A 23,960-nucleotide genomic window follows, 5' to 3' on the forward strand; every position below is an offset into this window, starting at 1 on the left:
CAAAGATCGCCCCTTTGTAGAGAAGTAGCTTGTGTTTTGGCAGGTTCCAAGAGATCATCTCTTTATCAAGCCAATTCTGTGCAGTAGCATAGAAAAAAGATGAATGGGGGAAAAAATACTGCATGCGACTATAGCAATAGGGCTGGAAGGCACCTTAAGATGTCATCTAGTCCAACACTCTGCCTCAAGGCAGCATCATCTCATTCATGGTGGACAAGAGTTGGTTATGTTTTGGGAAGGGGCCTGAAAAAATAGTTTTCAGGCCATGTTAAAGTTAACTCTGCATCACAATCTTGGAAGGGACAGCTTGGGATAAACCTCACTATCTCCCATATAAGCAAATATTGAGAGATGGATGTGCTGCCTGCTCTTCAGCATCTGGTACTTGTGTTGGATGCAGCATAATACATTTACATGTCCTATTTATATGTTTACATAATAAATGTATTTATATATTATAATTAAGTCAGCCTGGTAGCATAATAAATCAATATATTCAATAAGGACACGGTCCACTCCAGGGTGTAGGGAAGCTTCAGAAAGTCTCAGAGCATCAGGGGTGGGTTGGGAGTCTATTGTCAAAACTGCTGTTCAGTTTGGGTGAACTGGTTCTCTGTTTTAAATGGCAGTAAGCAGCCAACTGTAATGTAAATACAAAACCACAAAGATGAAGGGGGAACCTGGCATCACACCTTAAAATGAGACTATTTTGTCTCTGTTTATACTTTCACTGTCCCTTAACTGCTTCATTGTAATTATTTTTGGAGGACAAATAGGATTAACAGCCTTAAAAACAAATGCATCTTTTCTGACTGTATAAAATATTAAATGGTGCAAGGAACTATCTTTAGACATGTCAATGTTGTGAGGGATGGGGGGACTTTAGCAGGTCATTAGATGGCCAATGGTCCCACCTGACTATACATCAAGTACAACACATTTCATGCTCCTGGAGTACATATTAGGCAGTTTGCTATACTTACAGCATATCACACCATTTCATTTAACACCAGAAGACTAGCAAAATTTAAAGTGCAAGCCTGGAGGGCCCCTGCATTGTGAATGCTCTCAGATTAATAGTTCTCAAACTCATCCTTGACATGCTGCTTGGTGACACAGCTGTAATAAATCATAACCGTACGTTAAAGACCTCTGAAAACATATTGGCTTAATCTGCAGAGATGTTGTGCATCTGCCCCTCCTGTTGAAGTCAGTCAGAGCTATGGGGCTTCAGCACCTCTAATCAATCTTTACCCACTTCTTTGACTTTTTAGTTAATTTTCCTTATTTGTGCAGTTATTGTGTATTCAGCCCATGGAAAAGATGAGTGAAACATATTCATATATACGCTAACAAAATGAGGAGATGCTGCAGAACACAGAACATAGTCTGTGTTTCTAAATATGGGGCAGGCTTGATTCCCTATTTCATTGTATGGAGCATCATGGACTGTTCTGTAATTCAGATATTCTTCCATACTCTAACAATAATCTATGGCCAGGACTTACTACCCATTTGATTCTATCAGGCCCTGGACAGCTTATTAGGGGTCATTCAGGTAGGACAAAGAACCTGATCCCCCATTTTCCAGGTAGCTTTTGGAAATAGGGCACCTGACCAGGTGGCAGTAAGAATGTAGGAAGCATGAAAATCTTAATCTGGTTAAAAAGAGAATTGAAGTGACATAGGATCATAGGAAAGCAGGGCTGCAAGGGATCCCATGAAGCTGTCTAGTCCAGCTCCTGGGTCAAGTCAGGATCATTGCCGACTAAACTATGCCAGCCAAGTGCCTGTCCAACATGCTTTTGAAAATTTTCAGGGATAGAAATTCCACAACTTGTCTAGGTAGCTTGACCCAATGCTCGATCACCTCAGAAAGTTCATCCTCATCTCCATCCACAATTTCCACTGCTGCAGGTTGATGGCATTGCTCCTATTCCTGTCCTCCCACAGCCACAGAGAAATGCCTATCTCCACACTCCTTGTAATCACCCTTCAGGTATTGAAGACTGCTATCAAATCCCGTCTCAGTCTTTCCCTCTCCCTACTAAATAACCCTTGTTCTTTCAGCCCTTCCTCATAAGTTATGCTTTCCAGGCCTCTAATAATTTTTGTCACTCTCTGCTGGATGCTTTCCAGCCTGTCCACATCCTTCTTGAAGTGTAGAACCCAAAACTGGATGCAGTATTCCAGGTGAGACCTCATCAGTGCCAAATTATAGTCCAGACTAAAAAAGCCTGTCAAAGAATATGTCTGACATGGAACAATGGCATTTAAAAAATACATATATAAACTGGACTAAGTAGAAAGTCCAGAGCACAGCCCAAGAAGAGACTGTCTTGTCCCTCGTGCACCCTTGACAAGTGATACCTTTTTCTAGAGGTAATACAGGAGCTTTGTTTGTGTCTTGGAAATTTAAGGACTAGGATTTTTTTCCACCAGGTTCTGAGCCTGAACTTGTTCCTAGTCTTTACCAATGTAAAGACTTCTTATGATTTCAGATGTGTTGGACTATATAAATGGAAGTAATGGCTGAACCCTAAGAGCTGAACATTAAAAAAATCAACTTAAGTGGCATATGCAAAATGGGTCACTGACCACGCAGTTTGCAATTTCCCAGTTTTTCCATACTTCGGCAAGTTCAGTGGTCCATTTCACACATGCTGGTTTGACATGCACAGAACTGACAGTTTCTAAATGTGTTTGCAAAATGCTATAATTACAAATGCTCTCTGTTGTGTCATTGGAGACATGCTTTTGGACAGGCTTCTTTCAGTCTGTGCTATAATTTAGAACTTTGAATTGCTTGAGATTAATCAAAGGTAAATAGACAAACATTAATAACACACTTTCTGTCCTTTGCATTTCAGCAGAAGACAGAGCTGGGATGGTTTCTAACAAGTCACTGCAGCCTGGAATCATGGCTGTGAAAGCTCTGGTGATTACCAAAATTAAATAATGGTAATAGTTAGATGTCAAGTTTACTCATAGGACTCACCTGCCAAATGTCTAAAAGTAGCCACTGAACTTTAAAGCATGAAAGACAAGTCATTTAAGGTGTGGCCTTATGGTGGGACTGCACAGCTGTCTAATCTTGAAAACCATGTTGCACGTGTGTATAGCATGTGGCAGAATGCCATCTCTGTCTCTCCCCAAACTCTGCTATCAGGCGGGGGACCAATCGGACAATGTGGTTACCATGGTCACTGCAGAGAGCAGACACCGCTGGCCCCATTGGCTTCAGGTAACCCTGAGTTGTAACCTGAGCTGGATACATTCCCGTGGGAGGGGAAAACCTGCTCCCTCTGCCTACATGACTGGCCTCACACACCTGGGTTGGGGCTTAAACTCCCTATTGTTCCAAGCAATGTCATCATGACTGGGAGGGGTCTAGAGACCCTGCCAGTCTACCTGGAAACCAGTGATGCATTTCAAATTGGTTAGCTGGCAACCAACAGTTGCTGGTGTTCATTGGATCAGGGAAATGAGGTCATAAGGGCTATATAAGTGAAGGACTGCTCAGGAGGTGGGGGCAGCAGCCATGATGTGAACTCTCAGAGAAGCTGGACCATCTGAAACTTGCTTTCTCTCTTGAAACTCATGATCAATGAATCTGCTTGCCTCCAGAGGGAATCTCCACCTGCCTCTGGATGATACTTATAAGTAAGCTACTGGAAATCTAACTAGATATATAGCTTGCAGTAACTCAGATGCTTGATCAAAGGCTACCATGGCAGTGTTTGCTCTAAGGTATTTCTCTGATATTGCTCTACCTTATACCCTATTCAAAACCTACTCTTTGTAACCAATAAAGTTCTCCAGTGTACCTAGCATGGGAGACTTACTGGGAGAGGGTCTAGATTATGCCTTGGGGTTCCCTTGGTTCAGATGACTAAGGGAGACCACCATTTGTGCTTCAGACTGAGGGAAGAACCCCAAGTTCTTGTAGTGTGTTGAGTACCCTCAAGGACTACTAGTTCCTGTGTTTTCCATGGGACACAGAGCCAGGACCAGTCCAGCCTCTGGGTGGTGGTGGCGTTACCCCCAGGCTTGCAGGTGTGCTTCAGGAAGGGGTCGGCTGGATGTGAGGTGCCCCCAGTGAGGCACTCGGAGCCTGGAAGGTGGTCCGGCATAGTGAGTTGGGTGGCTGAATCCTGGAGCACCCGTTACTAGCATATATATCAACAGCTCTCAATGTTGTTCACACAAGTGGCAAATCCAACTGTTCATGTAGGTTCTTAACTTGCATGCAGGACCTTCACCTAACACAGGAAGTATACAGTACCACTAGGGGAATGCCTTACTGCACTTGGGGTTGGCTACAGGAGAAGACCTGGTAGGGGAGCTGTAGATTCGTGGTCACCTTGGGGACAGTGACTACCAATCAATTGAATTCACCATACGGCATAGGGTGGGTAAGATAACTAGTACGGTGGAAGTGCTTGACTTTAGGAAGGCTAACTTCAGAGTGCTTAGGAGTCTAGTCAATTATGCACTGCAGGATAAGAGTACTGGTGAGATGGGAGTCCAGCAAGGGTGGTCATTCCTAAAGTAAGTGATCCTTTGAGCACAGAAGGAGACTATCCCACTACAAGGGAAAAAGGAGAAAGGAGCCAAAAAACTTCCTTGGTTAAACAGGGAAATCCAGGGGAACCTAAGGGCAAAAAAGAAGGCATATAGGCAATGGAAGCAGGGGGAAGCTACCAAGAAAGAGTATACCTACTTGGCCCACACTTACAGGGAGGCAGTTAGAAAGGCCAAAGCAACTACAGAGCTGAGGCTAGCAACATAAATTAAAGACAACAAAAAGGGGTTTTTTTTAGGTATGTAGGGAGTAAAAGTAAGGCGCAGGGCAGCATAGGACCCCTACTGAACAAGAAGGAGCAATTAGTGACAGAGAGGGAGAACAAGGCTAAGCTATTCAATGAGTTTCTTGCCTCATTGTTCCTGAACAGGGCTCAAGATAAGTCTCCTAACGGGTTCTTAGATGGGCATCAGAGGGACCCCAGCCCACCAACTGTTGACACTGACTTGGTGCAGAGTCACTTGGATGGACTGGATGTGTTCAAGTAGGCCCAGATGAGCTGCATCTGAGGGTACTGAAGGAATTGGCCAGTGTCATAGTAGAACCACTGGCACAGCTGTTTGAACACTCGTGGTGCTCAGGTCAAGTCCTGGAGGACTGGAAAAGGGCTGATGTGGTTCCTATTTTCAAGAAGGGGAAGAAGAATGATCTGAGTAATCATAGGCCAGTCAGTCTCGCCTCCATCCTTGGAAAGGTCTTTGAAAAGATTATGAAGGATGATACTTATGGGAGTCCAGTGGGAAAAATAATGCAGCAAGGAAACCAGTGTGGATTTGTAGCAGGTAGATCATGCCTGACCAATCTGGTTTCATTTTATGACAGGGTCACAAAATGCTTAAATGCAGGAGCAGAGGTGGATGTTGCTTTCTTGGACTTTAGCAAGGCCTTTGATATGGTATCTCATCCTATTCTCATAAATAAATGAAGAGGCTGTGACATAGCTTTTTAGACAGTCTGGTGGGTGGCAAACTGGCTTAGCGGTCACCCCCAGAGAGTGGTAGTAGATGGGTCGGTATCGACCTGGAAGGATGTGGGTAGTGGGGTCCCACAGGGTTCGGTCCTTGGGCCTGTACTCTTCAATTATCTTCATCAGTGACTTGGATGTGGGTGTGAAGTGTACTCTGTCCAAGTTTGTTGACGATACTAAATTGTGGGGTGAAGCGCACACTCTGGAGGGTAGGGAATGAGTGCAGGCAGATCTGAACAGGTTAGAAAAGTGGGCAGTACACAATAAGATGCAGTACAGCAAGGACAAGTGCAGAGTGCTACACCTAGGGCACAAAAATTTCCAGCACACCTATGGGCTGGGAAGTGACCCTCTCAGCAGCACAGAAGCAGAAAGGGATCTTGGAGTCATAGTGGACTCCAAGATGAACGAGTCATCAGTGTGATGAAATCATCAGCAAAACTAACCACACTTTATCATGCATCAGCAGATGCATGACAAATAGGTCCAAGGAGGTGATACTTCCCCTCTATGCGGCACTGGTCAGACCACAGGTGGAGTACTGCATCCAGTTTTGGGCGCCCTACTTCAAGAAGGATGTTGATAGACTCAAGAGGGTCCAGAGGAGAGCCACTCGCATGGTTAGGGGCTTACAGGACAAGCCCTATGAGAAGAGACTGAGGGACCTGGACCTCTTCAGCCTCTGCAAGAGAAGGCTGAGAGGTGATCTTGTGGCCGCCTACAAATTCATTAGGGGGACGCAGCAAGGGATTGGAGATGCTCTGTTCACCAGGGCACCTCTTGCGGTAACAAGGAACAATGGTCAAAAAGTGACAGAGAACAGATTTAGGCTGGATATCAGGAAAAACTTCTTCACAGTAAGGTTGGCCAAAATTTGGAATGGGCTTCTGAGGGAGGTGGTGCTGTCCCCTACCTTGGGGGTCTTTAAGAGAAGGCTGGAGAGGCATCTGGCTGGGGTCTGACCCCAGCACTCTTTCCTGCCTATGCGGGGGGTCGGACTCGATGATCTGTTGAGGTCCCCTCCGGCCCTAGCATCTATGAATCTATGAAATAAATTTGAAAGCCACTAAGGAGGCAGGCCAGGGGAGAGATATAGATCTAAGATCCAAGCAAAGGGTTAAAATGAAACAGGTGGCATTTCAAAGCCACGTAGTGATTTATTACTGAAATAGAAACAGCAGTAGGATAGGCAGTGCAGGCTGACATTACACATTGTGTAAAGGTTGCATACGTGCATGTGTGTGTGCGTAGAATCTGTTTCACACGACTGAAGGCTTGTCCAACTAATTAGCAGAGATTAGACTTGCCTGCACTGTTGAGCCATCTAGTAATGTCTCTGGACATAAAGGCCTGCAACAGCTTTGAAAGAGTTTGATGGTATTATATTTTTACATTTCTAATGTGCTCAGTAATTTCCCCCCAAAACGCCTAGTGAACTGTTATCTTCGCTAATTTTTCCTTGCAACAGAAAGCTTGTCCTTCCAAACCTACAAGGCTGATTTTGACTTGAATATTTTGTTCTTTCCAAACGTGCAGGTTTCACACTTAGAGCTTGTTTATCTGGGGGAACGTTCGAATACTGTTGTCATGATCCTGTTTGCATACCTATAAAGAGATTCAACCCTTCAAGCCTTAATCCAGGACACACTGAAGGTCAATTGGAGGAGGGCACTTAGCCACCAGAAAGAAAACTGGTGGAAAAGACAGGCATTCTGTGCTCAAACCAGCGCTGCTGGCTGCTTGCAAACCTCACGAGGTTTTGACAGCTGACCTTTTCCAACTGTAACTCACTGTAGTCCCCTCCCATCTGAATGTCCATGACTACTTTAAAAAACTGGTCTCCCCAGGTGCTTGTATCACAGTGACATCACATCTCTTTCTAAGGTGTTCGGGAATTGCATGTATTGCCTTATAGCACCCACTGAAATATTCATTGTTCTGTAAACCAGAATATACAACAGAAAGCTCCTAGATCCTGACTTCCTTTAAGCTCCGTTGAGCTGTATTCATGCAAAAACAGCTGATAAGATACCATGGTGAATGGCACAGATTCAGATTCTGCCTCCCATGGCTGAATAAATAAATTAACAAACATATAACTGTTTTAACACTTGCACCGCATTTATACCCCAAATATTTGCCAAACGCTTGGAAATCCCTTGCATCAAATGCCGCATAACACAAGCAATAAGAAATCTCATTCCTTTTTTGGAATATTTTTGGTAATATTATGCTGCCTGGAAAAGAGAACTGAAGTACTCTTTACTACAGAGCATTTTTAGAATTGGTACAGCTTCGGCAGTAAGAGTGTAACTGATCTCACAATTAATGTGTCCCAATCTTAACATAGAGGTTCATTTCCAAGGCTTATAGAGGGGTTTGCACTTGGCAATTCATGCAGTATTGGAGGTATGAAGTAGACAGTTTGGATATACAAAACCCAGAAGCCACTCCACACAGGACAGAGAATAGCTTTTGGATGCAACGATTTTGGGTCAGTACTGCTCTTGAACAGCTTAAAACCAGTGAACTGAAGAGGCAAGATGCTGAATCTCCATGTATACCCGGAGCTATTATGCATTCCAGAGTTTTAACCCTGAGTGTGGCATCCCTCTTTCTAGACTCTCTAATGTTTGGCTAGAGACATTTCTTCATTTCTATTTGACTGTTTTAAGTAAGAATTCAAAGCCTTCCTCATCTAGAAATCAGACAGATGAGTCCATGAAGACAGGTTCTTTCACGTGCACTTTTCTTTTTTTTTGGACCTGCAGCAATGAGACATCTGGCCACCCTATAGCTACCTGAAAATTCAATAATACAGATGTGTTCTTAAGAAACAATGGACGTTCTTAAGAAACAATGGATGTACCAAAAAAAATGAATGAATGCAGGGAAACACAACAAATATAATCAGAAACATGGCTGAAAGGGAACATTATCTTTGAAGGGCCATGGACAAAGAATGAGGAGGAGGAGGAGGAGGTGTAAACCACAAAAAATAAAAGAAAGAAATCCAGAAGGCAATCACAATTCCTTACGTAAACATCTCTGTCCTTTATCTACAGCTGTGAGCAATGCACTTCTACCATCTTTGACTTCTGATCTTCATACTCTCTTTGCTTCTTGCTGCATTTAATGTTACTGTCTATGGTCAATATTAACATGACTCATGGCTTAACGTGGGGGCTAGATGGTGGCGAGAAACAGCAGTCCGCTGCCTTTGGAGGATGGGGAATTTATAAAGGGTAGAAGCAGAGCTGGGAATCAAATAGGAGGATGTAGAGAACCCATACAAACTTTCAGCCATAGCTTGAAATGCTATGTTATGGCACCCTCATAACAAGACATTAAGAGACTACAGCAGGTAAAGCAGCCCTATGGAGCAATGCAACAACATAGTCAGGGAGACTTTGGAATGAGAGTGGAGGCCCTGGCATCCAGTGGATCCAAAAAGATCTTGTGGGAATGGATCTAGTCCTTCCACCTTAAAGCTTATAAACCCTACTCCCAATGCTAGTGTCCATAGGAAACCGGCTAGCTTCAGTTCCCCCAAAAGTTTTGTTTATCCCCCACTGCACCCTCCTACTTTCATCCAATTGCCACTGGTGAATGAATTAGATTTATTTGTAATAATTCTCATTTAAATTAAACTTATTTTACTCTATTCTAGTTTTTCCAATATATTTTGTCTGTGAGGCAACTATTTCATCCTTTTGCATAGTCCTTAAATCAATGATATTAATCCCAATTAAACTCTATGGCTACAGCATTTCAGGCTAAAAAATAAATATGCTTCTTATTCAGTGCAGAACAGCACAACCATGACATCTTCAAGCATGAAAAAAATGAAGAAAAATGGCATCATTAGCTTTCTATCACAGCCAGGGTGTTGCTATGTTCACTTCTTTAGGATAATTAGGAGCTAGTCCTTTCACATGCTACACAGATGCTTACCAAAATAACCCACTGTAATGCAGTTGGCCTGAATTGTATAAACATTATAATAATATTCTTTCAAACTACAGATTTCTCATATAGGTCCCTAGACAATAAGGGGATTTTATCCTTAAAGTACTCAGTAAATTAGATTCTAAGAGAACATGCACATTTCCCAAGTCACTCTTTTTGCCCCACAGTACCTGATATAGATATAGGCTACCTTTATAATTACTGTATGCTATTTGAACTAACAGTGCCCAGGACAAAGGAACCGTGGTCTCTGATTGGGTTCTTCAGGCATCACCACATCACATATGATAATGCAGCCTGTCTCAAATAGCAAAGATGAGAACAGTTATCTCTGTGGCGTTGACTGCATGAGTTTATAAAACTAGGATTTAATTGAGGCTATTGCGTTCTGGAAGAAAAGAACAGATTTAGCTATGTGGTTTGAGGGTGATAAATAGATATGGGGCTGAAAGGCATCAGACGAGGACGAGATTATTGCTCAGGCTCCATGATACCTGCTGCGTGATATTAACTAGTTTAGGTTTAATGCAACCCTATTTTAGAAAATGTTGAACTCTTTGTTTCTAATTGCAAACAAACCAGCAAAGCAACCAGCCATAATGACAGCAGAGATTTTGGATGCTACTTCTGCTACATAAGACGACAGAGGTTAATTTTCCCCAAAGGCCCTGTGGGTTCATGTAGACTGTGTCCCTTCTCCCCCAGCACAGAATCATAGGGCTGGAACAGAGCTCAGAGGTCATCTGGTCCAACCCCCTGCAAGAAGGAGGGGACTCTACTCCTCATCTTCCCTGACCCGTGCTTATCCAACCTCTTCTTAAAAACCTCCGGTGAAGGAGCATCCACAGCTTCCCTGGGCAGTCTATTCCACTGCTTCACTGTTTTAACAGTAAGGAAGATCTTAGTGAGTGCATCTACATGAGATGTTTACTGTGGAGTTGCCTAATTAGCTCCTGCTGTAAAGTATCACCATCTACATGTGTGGAGCTATTAGACTGGAGTAAAGTAATTAACTCCACCATAGGTTAGTACTGCCCAATGCAAGTATGAACCTATGGCGGAGGTACTTACTTTGCTGCAATGCACATATAGACGGTGACTGGGGCACAAGGGTGCTACAGCGTGGGGGCTGTCTGCTGGCTGGCCCCACACTGTAGCACTCTCTTGCCCCAGCCAGCCCCCCGGCAGCATGTTGAGCTCAGGCGGGGGGAGCAGCTCCGGACGTGCAGCTGCAGTCCCGGGCCCCTGTGCAAATGCTGCTCCCAGAGGCAATAAACTTTGGTGCAAACTGCACCAGAGTTTATTTAGCCATGTTACTTTCATGTGTAGATGTGCCTAGTGATAGCTAATGTAAATCTAAATTACTGCAGTTTGAAATCAGTGATTCACATTGTACCCTCTGCAGTAAGGAAGATCAACCATTTTCTCTCTTCAGGTATTTGAAGGCTGCTATCATGACCTCCCCACAGCCCCCAACTTAATTACCATAATTGCCATATCTAGGGAAAGACCTGCAAGGGTGTCTAAAGAAGGTAAGCATTTCCTAAGCTTCCAAAGTAAGGCCAATCCTCTTGGTAAGATAGATTTGTCTATTTATTTTTTTAAAGTCACTTCCATGTTCCAATACTCTGCTGTCTTCCAACAGTAAAGATTAAACAGCATTTTGGTTTAAGAAGTAACTGATCTGGTAATGGTATTTACAGACTCCCAAAGGGAAGCCCTGCAGGTACCAAACCTTGTTGGAGAATCATAGCTGATGTGCAGAGTGCTATAGGCCAAGACCTGCAAAGGTGGAAGAATTATTTGATTCTAGTGTGGACAAAAACCTGACAACTTCGAAGTACTCCAAGAGAACAGAGTGGAGTCACAAGGGCAGCTGGACTAGTATTTATGGCATGACAGATCAGCTTTTAGGGAATAAGAGAGTAGATCAGCCCCTATCGCCATTCAGGCCTTGATCTCTCTGCAGCAGTGCCAAGCTTGAAAGAGACCACCAGGCACTTACCTTTGAGTGTTTTTTTCCTCCTTCAATTCTTTCTGATACCATCTCCCCTCATGCTGAGGGCATAATGACAAAATGTAGGATTTAGCCTTAATTGGATCTCTGCAATGGTATCACCTGAATTAGCTCCCCCATGAATAATTATCGCTTCCTGGAGATTGACAAATTACTTCCCTCTATTTCATGATTGTCAAGATTTTTTTTTTAATTTTATGAGCACAAGGAAATAAATTAAAAATGAAAAGCCTAAAAAGCAATGGTGCTATTGAAATATCTGCCACTGAATCCAATATATTATTCACTCGGAGCAGTATACCTTTCAGTGCCAATAGGACCCGACTAACAGCAAAAACGTTGTCAGGTGCCAAGTCAATCAATCCTTTGGTTGATAATGGCTACCAAGGTAGAACTACCATGGCAAAAATAGACCAATAATCACTATTACTACCTAGCTAAGAATTGCACACATCTTATTTTTTTGCATTTCCCCACGTGACATTAGCCCACACTGACTGGCTTGTTTGCTTCATCCACCCGCTTCACCTTTCCCATTTAGATTATAAGCTCTTTGTGACATGAGCTGCCACTAATACAATCTGGTCAGTAATTAGCGCACTGAGATTCAGCCTAATTGTGACCTTTAGGTGCTATCACAATATATAGATTCTATATTAAGTCAATAGAAATGCTCGCCCTACTTTTTTCAGTTTTTGGGTGGACTATCAAATGGCAAGATATTTTCATCTTAAAAAAATCACCACAATTCTTTCTTAACATGGAAGTCTAAGGCTCTCCAAAAACAGAATTAGTAACATGCGTTTATCAAGCATTCATACTGAAACCACTGCATTAAATGCTTATAAGCATAAAAGCTCACTTCAGGAAACACCTTTCAGTTAAATTCCTCAGTTCCCCAAAACAATATGGTAGAAAAACTGTTGATATATATGACCAGGAAAATCACTGCAAACCTACCTGACATAGAGTGACCGCTTCTGATTAGTTCTCAGGGAGCCGGACCCAGAACTCATGCTGTGGTTCATCATCTGCTCACGCAGGTCATGGATTTTTGCCTCAAATCGAGCGTACTCTGAGGTCAAACATAAAAAATAGGTATGTTAGTTGCCTTGGCCCAGGACATCGTTAGAATTGCTAAAGATGAATCCATATTAACTTAAAGAATCCAAGACATGATCTGAAAATCTTTACTGGAGAATCCAAGTGTCTCACCATCTTTCATTGCATCCGCACTCCCAAATATTATAGTCCCATTTTACAAATGAGAAACTGAGGCACAAAGAAGCTACCACGATTTGGCAAAGACCTTGCCAGAAGTCTGTGATAGAAAAGGGAATACCCTACCTTTTAGACTATTGTCCCTGTCAAAGGCAGAATCTCAACAGGATGGATGCATGTTTGAAGGAATATGCCGCACAAACCTTTTCCTTGCAATGCACCTCTTGATTATATAGTTACTATTCTTCCCATGGTACAGATACACGGCCAAATTTTGTGAACTGAGATGCCTCAAGTAAATATTTATTGATGTGCCTAAATACGTGATCTGACTGTTGCCACTGGTGCTGAGGGCTTACAAACTTCTACAGACACCAGGTTCTCAGCACCTTTGAAAACTGGGCCATCTGTAATGAATGCCTACATCACACGTTTTAGTCCATGTTTACCATGCAGCAAACCAGTAGGAGAATGCAGATCAATGGATCAAACTTTTTCAGCCTCTGCCTCCAGATCTCATGTTTCTCAGTTAAAACAAGCTCGTCTTTCTCACCCATTTACTAGCCACTGGCGTATTCTACTGCCTTTTTTGTGTGCAAGCAACTCGAGCACTTATGTCGGTCAGGCTGTGCTGTTCTGTCCAGATCGTAACTTAGCAGAACCTCTTCTTACATGAATCCCATTTTCTTCTAGCAGATTACTTGGTATTATTTTTGATTTACCACTTGCTGTTCATATTGGCTCTGCTCCCAGAATGTGTAGATTGTGTAGCAACAACTTGTTGGTTTTATTCAATACCCTTTAACTCTTCATAAAGGCTGGTAACATTTGATCCTTCCAAGTGCTAAGATTTGGGCTATGCTCCAGACAGAACTACCACAAGGTCTAATGGTATTCATTGATTTTTTGGTGTGGCTTTTCCCCACTATTTTCCAACTTCATCCAATTTTTGGAACCCTTTTCAGATTTCCTTATAGTGCTCATTGTCCCCTGCTGTCCTCTTGAAATGCCTGATAGCTGCTTTATTTGGTAGATGGCAATGGCTGCTTTCCAATCAAATGGAAAACTACTGCTGTTTTATAAGGTTCTTCTTTCTTCCCCTATACTCACAACTCCCACTAGCATCAGTGAATATTATGCATGTGTCAGTAGAAGGGAAAAGACATCCTCCTCTTCCACATAGGATACATTCCAGGTTTATGGTCTTGTTAAAATAAACAGTCCGTGTCTAACTGGTCCCTCTTTCCCTGAGTAATATTTACAAAGGCACGCTATGACTTAAGAAGTTAAATCCCATTTTCAAAAGAGAGCCTAACTCTTTTTTGAAAACCAAAGGACTTAGCCTCTTGAATGCCTGTGTTGCTTTTGAAAACAAGATAGATTCCTAACTCGCCTGAGTCCCGCTGATACTTTTCAGCCTGAGTCCTAATCTAGGATTTCAGCATTTGTGCATGATTCCAATTTGTCTGCTAAACACATTAGTAAATGATCTTATTTTCTTCAAGGCCCAACTGAAAATATTCCTTTAACATGTTATTACCACTTCTATTGCATATGTTTGCTATTACTGGTTATGCACTCCTTGCTACACTAAAAACCTGATTGATGCTCAGGACTAGCATGTTTGAAACATGGTTAAAAATACAGAAACCTGCACATATACTCCTTATTCTGTATCTTTTCTGCACATTCGGGAGAGCTATATAGCTTCAAGGATTGTTAGCTGGCACCACATGCACCAATGGTGACGTTAAACTCCATTGCAAAGTGCATTTCAGTATGCTTGGGTGCTTTGGAGATAAGAAATGGCTTTTACATCAGGGGAACTACAGTGAGAGCTTTCCTCTTTAATAAGTAACACAGTCCCATGTAGACGCTGTATTGGAGGTGTGGGAGTAACTCCCAGATATAGACTCCAATCTGGAGAGTGAGAAACAAGGATCCAAAATAATCTGACTCTCTCTAACACAGCGTCAAATTATCTGCAGTCTGCACACCAACACAGTTGATACCGAGATAGATGTGGAACAGTCAGAGGATGATTTCAGAGTCAATTTCTGTAGGGTTTCAACTTTGCAGGACTTTTTGTCAGATTCTGGTGCTTTCAACTGTTTACCTGACTGCAAATTTATTCTGAAGCTGTTTATGACTTTTCTGCCTGGAAGACACTTGTGAGATTTCATGTAGCATCTAAAGCTGCATACAGCATGGACTAGAATTTCCGGATATCAAACTACTTTTTATCGCTGAATTTAAAACAAAATTACAACGTAACTGAGACAACGGAAAAGAAGAATTTCAGCAGCCATGTGTTTTTTTCTTTAAAATAAAATAGGATTAAAATCATAGATACCTCTGAAACAAATCATATACATGGGATTTAGGCAATATACTCTACTGAGTTGGTTTGGGGTATGAACATAAACAACCTGGTGGCAATGTGGTGGGGCTACTTGTGGCGGGGTAGCTCCTGTAAAATACCACAATGTTACAATCTCCAGAGTAAGGTGAGCATCGGATGCCCCAAAAACTTGCTCCCACTGCCTTGTGGGTACTCCTTGATTGGAGAAAGGCTAGGGGACATGACCCTGACAGAAACAGACCCTTGCTGAAGCATTAGGCAGTCAGCAGCAGTTCTTAGCTGTTGCTTTCTGGCAGAAGCTACAACCATCGAGGCACTGAGCATCTGGACTCAGACTGACCTTTGGGTTCTGTCTCAGTGGTGTAAAGAGGGGATGGTAGGCTTTGGGCAGCCTCTGCTCCTCCATACTCTTGCCTAGGCATGTGTCAAAGGTCTTGCTGTGATGGTCTTAGGTATCTGTACAAGTGGATTCATCAGACACATGACTAGACCTCCTACACATACACCATGATCTAGAAAATTGATGGTTGCCTACTACACTCTACTGACGCCTGAGCACTCAAATGCCTAAATTTGTCCTGACAAACCGTTAGACTCACAGTGTTGAGTGTACAAATGAGCAGGCCCTTCCAAAAACATGACACAATTGGCTCAGTTTTAGTGGTCCTAAAAGCCTGCAATATTGTGTCAATTGATTCTTATGTGTGACGCCTAGATACCACAGTGATGGGCACATTGCAAATGTGAAGAGGAAGAGAGATGTTCTGCATTCTGATGCACTAGCTCTGACCCCTACACCCATCAGCAGTACTATGGATGTCAACGGCACAAACTCTTTTCCTTAGGGTTCATCTGTGCATGGCATCATTCAGGAGCAGTACTCTCAAGTAGCTACCCCTGCATACCTCCACCTTCATGTGCAGAGCAACAGTCCTCATTAGGATCAAGTTTAGGATGGCAATGCTGAAAGCTAAAAAAAAACAACTGTTCCTTGTTCAAATCCAGCAATGAATCAAACAGTCAATTTTAAGGGAGGCGACGAAATTGAAACGTCAAAGTTGTGACAAACCGATAAAAAAAAAAAAATCATGTAAAGGCTGATTCACTGTCTTCATGTTCCTTAAGGAAAGAGGAAAACAAAATCTTGTCACTGCTGGAAATTTGCCGGATTTTTATCTTCCAACACCCCAGTGAAAATGGGTGCGTGCCTCTTACTGCTGGATTCATTTAGCCCATTCCTGGGTTCAGTTCAGAGTTAACTGGCTGACATGCTATGCATTCAGGAAGCCACACAAAATGATTTCATGATTCCTTCTGACCCTATGGCTGTGTCTACACCAGTGGCACTCAACATTTTTCCCCAGACCGGATGGGCAATGCCCGGTCCATCTGCAGGCTAGATCCAACTGGTAGCTTTGATTTGGCTCCTGGGGCAGATGTGATGTGGCCCCATCCAGCTCCCCAGAGGGAGTGGGTCTGATGTAGCTGTGTGGGAAGAAGGGGGCATGGCCCAGCCCCAGTGTAGCTGTGTGAGGAGACGGGGGGTGGTCTGGTCCTGATTCAGCCATACAGGGAGAAGAGGGTGTGGCCCAGCCCCAACATGGCCATGCGGGAAGGGGGCACGGCCCAACACTGATTCAGTCATGCAGCGGGGAGGGGGCATGCCCCAGCCCTGGTTCAGTGACTTGGGGGGAAGGGAGCCTGGGGGGATGAGAGGGGGCATGACCTAGCTTCAACCCACTGTGCAGGGCTTGCGAATTTGGCAGTGGGGAGGGTGGAAGTATTAATGGCCAAGGCTCCCCTGCTGCCATATTTTCTGACTTATGGGGAGCCCCGGGGGCCAGATGCCATGGCTTCACAGGCCACATTTGGCCTGCTAGCTAAAGGTCTACACTAGGGGTTGCCAACCTGCAGCTCCAGAGCCTCATGCGGCTATTCAGAAGCCTCCTTGAAACTTTGCACAAGCACATGGTGACCATTTGGAAGCTGGTCGCTGTGTGCTTGTGCAAAGTTTAAAAAAGATGCTTATTAACTTCTGAAGAGCTGCATGTGGCTCTGGAGCTGCAGGTTGGTCACCCCCGGTCTACACTGTCACAGGATCCTCCCGGGGAGTGCCTCAGTAAAGGCCACCAAGCCTGCCCTGCCTATGCGCCCTCTCAAAATGCCCTGCCTTCTGCCTAACATGGCTAATTACCTCTCCTAAAATGGACGTAATGCAACTGCCTCAGTGTGGCACTGGGTATGTGCCAACAAACTGGCATGAGCGTAGGCAGGCAGCCCGCACAAAGCTGGCATGGGGCTCTCCCTCACATGGTCTTTCCATGGTGTAGGTATTCCCTATTAATCTGGGAATGCTGCCACTGGTAACAGACCATGCTGAGAAGAAAGGAGACAACTCCTGTTGATGCACATCTCTCTGAGGAATCACTTTAGCTGCAGTCTAAACTGTCCGCAAACCTCAATCCAAACTGAGGCCAAATCCTACCCTTTATCTCAGATATTGGTTCCAGTGGTCCATTGTTCCACAAAGGATTTGCTCACCTAACTATTCAGGTTCTGCAGTGATTCTCTTCCTCCTACCTCATTCCCCGGTACTTGAAAAATCTTGAACAGACCAGCCAGCAATGAAACCTTGGACATGTGCAGCAGCTAGCTTTCAAGAGTGAGTTTTACTGCTTTGGCTTTACCCAGAACTTTACATATTCAAAACACTCTGGAGCGGTTATCTAAATGAGCCTCAAGCGAAGCCCTTGAAAGGATTTAGTGCTAAATTGATACCAGAAAAGCTCCTTAGGATATACCTAGACGGGTGTAAGAGAATACCATTGAAAGGTACATGTGCTAAATCTGCACATCTCCACTCAAGAACTAGAAGCAATGTAGCTGTCTCAGCACAGTGTGGCGGCAAGCCTTATTATCCCAGGGTACGCAGCTCTTAGTTGTAGACCGGATGCATTCAGAGCTAGTTTGGAGTATCTGCACAGTGATACCTGGTGACTAAAGTTCTCCTGCTATAACAACTTCAGGGTAGTGCCTACAAGAATCTAGGCCAGTTTACCTTATATCTGCTTTGTATGCTGATATAAATTGCACCAGGATCTGAAGCAGATGAATGTGTAGCTTACCCCAGGTAGCTGCTCACAGTAGATGGCTAGCCATTGGAAGGGGCCCACTTGCCTTGAGCAAACTGCTATCCTGGGATAAGCTGCCATCACAAAGCACACATGCTGTGACATACGGTATAATTTGGACCAATGTAGTGTTACCCCTGACTTTTCCTCAGGGTAATTCTACATTGGGCTCATGTAATGTACTCTGATGGTATTATGCCCCTTTTATACCACAGTGTAAAATTTGATAACACCAGTGTAAAAGTGTCATGGGTTCATATCCCACATCCAGGAAAGGTGCAAGTTCAGGAACAACCTTTTATTTGGGGTTTCTTACTGGCTACCTTAAGGTTTCCTCCTTACCCAGCTCATTGTCCCAGCAGTTGTGAAGTCCACACGTTGTTCAAGGATCTTATGCAGCTAGCTCAAGTTTACAAATTTCACTTTGGAAGCTAAAAATTGTAGGTGCCTCAAAGTCAGAAGTGGTGATACTCAGCAAAGGGGCTTTCCCTTGTGGATCTGGACCCAAGTAATCTGGCATAAGGCAACCAACAAGAGTACTCAACCCCCAAACCTTCTATTTATTTTTGTAAGCACTGCCTTTCCAATGTTGATGATTTTGCTGTCACCGTCCCTAACACATGGGTGATAGAAATTTTCAGGTTTGCCCCATGTATTTTGCATTCTCTTATGTCAATAGATACAGACAGCACTTTGAATCATCAGGCTGGGGGGCCAGCATGTGGCACATGCAGCCTCTGTGATGGTAGATGGGAGAGGCAGCAGGAAGAACAGCAGAAGATAGGGGAAAGCACAAAATACAGAACAAGAAGGGGATCAGAGTAGCACTTGGGGAGAGCGCGGGGCTTAGCTTGCAGCATACTGGCCAAAAAAGGTGGCTCCCACTGCATAAAGCCAAAGTCTCTGGCCCGCCAGTTTGGATATTCAAATTTGTTGAGGTTGCTATTATTGGCAGCAAGCATTCTGCAAGCTTTTCAGAACTAGGCTAAATACAATGAGGATTCTAACAATGGCCAACTCAAAGCATCCATATCTGAAACCTGTTACAGGTCATCTATTGGATTTCTAGCTGGAGTCCACTATACAGAATAAAGGCAGGAAAAGTTTAATTTGAAATACTAAAGCTGCTGTATAGGTATAAATTTAGGGAGTAACACCTGGCAACAAACAAGCCAGTATTATGAAGCCCTACAAACAGGAGAGAGTTACAGAGTTTTCATACAATTAAAACATAATAATTTTCACCCTTCATCTTATATGACAGATTGCAGAGTAGAGCAAATATAGTCATAAGGGGAAAAAAATCTAAAAATCAACTCCTGAAATTAGTTTATGATGGAAATACTGACACGTAATATATCAGTGAAAATGACACCACTGAACGGCATGAATGCTGGCAGACCCAGTCTATATTAGTTTGAATTTATCTAGTGTTGACATCATTAGAGAGATCCTAATTCTTTCCATCAGCAGGTATCAAAATTCACTCTCCAGCATAATACAGGATCCTCATGGATTGCTTCTACATGATAAACACTTTCATAAGTGCTGCTATTACACTTTTAAAATATTGTATCTGCAACTCACCTCAGTGAATGGTGAGGAAGAGATTGCTAATAGCACAGGTAAGTGGCTGGATAGTGGGGAAGGCTTATGTATTTTGGGGGCTCCAAAAGAAGAGGGAAAAAACCTGTGTAAAATCCCAATAGTCCACTTCTCATCCATTAAAATGTACTGGCTCAAAAAAGACACAAAAAGCATTAGGCAATGCCAATGGTTCAGGTCAATACAAGCTGGCTATTGATGGTAACTACTGATGGAAATCCTTCTCCAGTGTCAGTCTGCCACAGCTTTTACGGAGCTAGGCAGATGATACCAGCTCAAGGTGTCTCCCAACATGTTTTGTGAGGATGCAAATGAGATACTTCAAGAGTCTTTCCTGCCCAGGGCAGGGGGTCCGTCTCCATGACCTACTGAGGTCCCTTCTGACCCTAACATCTATGAATCTATGAAAGAGTCAAGGGATGATCTGAATGCTGTTGACCACTGAGAGGGCAAGAAGCACTGCACTAGTATAATAATAATAATGAATTACCATTATGTAGTTTTCCCATTTTCTTCCCTTGCTCTTTGCCGGTATGTTTGCTGAACAGCATGACTTATTCTATATATTGTTGAGTTATTCTATATACTGCAATGAGATTTTTTTTTAAATGAATGCTGTTACTTCTAATAAGTGTAAGAAAACTCTCCTCCCTTCCAGAGTCTTCTGCCCACCCCTTACTACCTGCCTTCCCTTGCCCCCTTGGGAAGGCTACCCTAGTGGTTACCATACTCCCTGGGACTCTGGAGGCCAGGCTCCAGATAAGTCACTTAGGGCCAGATCCAAATGGACCATGTAGGCACCTCCACAGGCATCACAACACCTAAAATGTAGGAACCTGGCCCCAGAAGAGTGATCCAAATCAACAGGATTAGGCACTGGTGAGTAGGTGAACAGGAAGATGTAGGCACCTACCAACATCAAGGCACAGTCCTTGGGGCTGAGCAGGAAGGCACCTACAACCAGTCAAGAGGAAATGATAGGCACATGGGGGCATCTGACTTTCCCCACAGCTTAAGTGCCATCATCATCTTGGAAGCTACACTGCCTAGAGGGGAGGTGCCGATGGGGACCAGCACCCCCGGGATGTCCAACTCACAGTAGCAGTTCTTTTTAACACAGAGCACCTTATGCACTACATGGGGTGGGGCTGGTGTCCACCTTCGACTCAATAGCCCATATTTACTTGCCCAGGAAGTGGGAGAACTGGGCTCTTGGACTTCCTTAGCCTGAAGAGACTCAAACTCACATCTCCCACCTCTCAGGAGAATGCTCTAAGTACCACGTTATACAATAGACGAAGGGGCACTCCTCCAGTCTTCGTCCTGCAGTTTGGTCCCTCAAGTGCACAAGCTTCATGGTGTCAAAAGAAGAACTAATATAAGGCGGTGTGACTGTAGTGCAGCAAGGAGGACATGCTGCTGGGAAAAGAAAGTCCTGGCTTTGGTCCCTGCTGCCAGGGTTACTTCTGTATTTTAACCAATGGCTGTTTAATATAAAATGCATAAACAGTCCCAGCTGCAGAAAGCAGAAGTCAGGACCCTTTACTCACACAAGAGGAATGCCCTTAGCACTGAGCTATAGAGTCATGCTCCTTCTTGCTTTCTCCCAGAAATCTGTGTATTTACACTATATATCCTCTTCACTGTAATACAACTAAACAATAATAGAGAGCTTTATAAAATGAGATGCAACAAGTTAACACTTTCCTTTGGGCCTGGGCAAAGGATAAATTGTAATAAGCATTAGACCGGTGTTATAATGTAGTAGAAAGATGATGCAAATCCCTAAATTATATGTAATCTGATGAAGAAATAACCCCTAAAAGAAGTAGAGGCAAAGCTATCAGAGTAAGTTATAGTGATTTAGGTATTAGCCACATATATCCTGGAAAATGTTTTGTTAAAAGCAAGCGGATGCAAGTCAAAGCATTTACCTGATCCCCCACTACCAAGTTGTGTAGTGCTTCCTGCGTGAGCAACACCAGGGTAGCTACATGTCCGATCATTCCTGATCATGATGTAGTTTATATTAGTATAAAACCCCAGGATTATGTATTTGTCTGCCCAGGCCATTTGGTATACATATATCACTTACACACTAAGCTTTCTTATTTAACACTATGCTCTGAGCAGAATGTTTGCCAAGAGCATATTTATTGTATCTTCTGAGATGCAAAAACTTTCTATGATCTGAGGTTGTAAAATATATATCAGATTGTAAAGATCTTCACTGACCATTAGTCTTTGATGAATGAATTCTCTAATGAGCCTGCTAGCTCAAATAAAAAAAATTTACAGTGGGGGAAATAATCCCACATTTTCCCACTGTTGGGTTCTTACACTTTCCTGGGATATCTGGTGGTAGAAACAAACCAAACTAAACCAAACAGACCTTTGGAAAAGACAGACTTCAGGGCTGATCAAGAAGGGCAACCCCTCTACTCCGAATCATTCTGAAACGTCGATCAGACTTCACAGCATCTAAATCTAAAATCTATATATTCACAACTTCTAGTGCTTCCAGCAGAATAATGTTTACATCTACTAAGGCAACTTACTATTTATGGTATTTGTATTACAGTATCATCTAAGGGCCTCAGTCAAGACTGGAGCTCTATTGTATAAGGCACTATACAAAATATATTGTCCAAATTTATGCTGCTACTTCTTATTGCTCACATGGCTCTCTTTTTTACTGATATTCCCCAGGTTTCCAGAAGCAAAGGAAATGAAAAACACTGATCTTGATATTGCTGGAGGGAAGATGCCTCTACATGTTATTAGGTCTTCAGATTTTGAATGTATGTATCCATTAGTACTGTGAAGACATACACGTTTCAGGTATCGTGAGACAATAATTCTCCTCTTTTCAAAGCTGTGAAACATTTCGAGGGCTCTCTGCTTTGTCTTGCCTTTGAAACTTCAGCCAGCTAAATCCGTTGGTGTCTTTGCTTTTTAACACATTCTCCTCCTTAAAACTACTGTCTTGCGTTATCCTCATATGGATATTTACAGCTTTTCCTGTCCTATAATTAAACTTCCACCCTAGTGCATTTGCTTTAAAGCTGGGCCTCAGTGCCCAAATGTCACTGCCAACTTTAATTTCATTTTCTTTGTTACTGAAGGTAATACTTTCTCCATCTGTCACTCCAGGAGATTGAGGCTTCATATCAGGTTGGCTGTGAATATAAATACACCTGAAAATATGTTTCTCTCAAAATATATTCAGGAAACTAACACTGTGTCCTATTCATAGTTTCAATGAATATCTATCAAATTTGAAGTGATTTCTGGAAGATATAGTACAGTAGAAACTCTGCACTGGATAAAGACATGCACTAAACTGAATCAAGTCATCAGTACTAAGGTCTTTAAGTTCCTCTGAGGTATTATTCAAGCTATTCCCTATCCTTCCCAGCTGTGGCTTACCCTGTACCTGAATAGGTAGGAATGTCCTCCAAATCCTGCCTGTTTCTTGAACTCACTTAGGAGCCATCTGAAGAATGAATGAGAACCTGAAAAGAGGTATTAGGAACTATTTTCCCCTCACCAGGTTTTCTTCTACTCTTGTATATTTTAGCAGTCTTCACTTGGACTTGTGCACATGAAAACAAAATACAACTCCTTGTGGAGGCCATCCAGGGTTCCTGTTAACCATTTGTCTCAGACTGTCTGCCAGGTACACACGCCCAACAGGAGTCAAGGCAAGTACTGAAAGGAGGAGTCAGGCATGGCACAAGGCACATATGGTGTCTCGCAGGAACACAGTTTGAAATACTGAAAAGAACTGGGCACGTGTACTTCCCCTCCCTGGGCGGCTGATTTGCCCAGCCAGCATTTACTCAGCAGAGTAGCACATACCTCATTAACCTCGATAGCTTTATAAGGGTTATGGTTTCATACAGGGCAGGATGGTTTAAAAATCCCTCCAGTGTTTTAGGCCCCAGCTGACTTTTCTTCCGTGTGAATAAGCTTCTTCAATAAATATGCATGCTACTCTATGGCCCTGTTTTGTTCAGGGTACTGGTAGAGGATCTTCTTCTTAGCCATCTTATTTTCAAGTACTTTGTCCAGTCCAGTTTTAAATTACCCAAAAAATAGTA

General features: G+C 43.1%; 1 protein-coding gene across 4 annotated transcripts in view; it reads right to left on the reverse strand.

Annotated features, from left to right (window-relative positions):
* Positions 1-23,960, reverse strand: part of DLG2 (discs large MAGUK scaffold protein 2) — a 2,095,445-nt gene that overhangs the window by 163,777 nt on the left and 1,907,708 nt on the right. For all 4 annotated transcript variants that reach the window (XM_019524161.1, XM_019524158.1, XM_019524160.1 and 1 more), the window contains one exon: positions 12,499-12,613. In XM_019524161.1, the coding sequence (XP_019379706.1) occupies positions 12,499-12,613 (115 nt within the window). The remainder of the gene's footprint in view (positions 1-12,498; positions 12,614-23,960) is intronic.

This window comes from Gavialis gangeticus, unplaced genomic scaffold (assembly GCF_001723915.1).
Source record: "Gavialis gangeticus isolate Ggan-Ray unplaced genomic scaffold, GavGan_comp1, whole genome shotgun sequence".
Lineage (NCBI taxonomy): Eukaryota > Metazoa > Chordata > Crocodylia > Gavialidae > Gavialis > Gavialis gangeticus.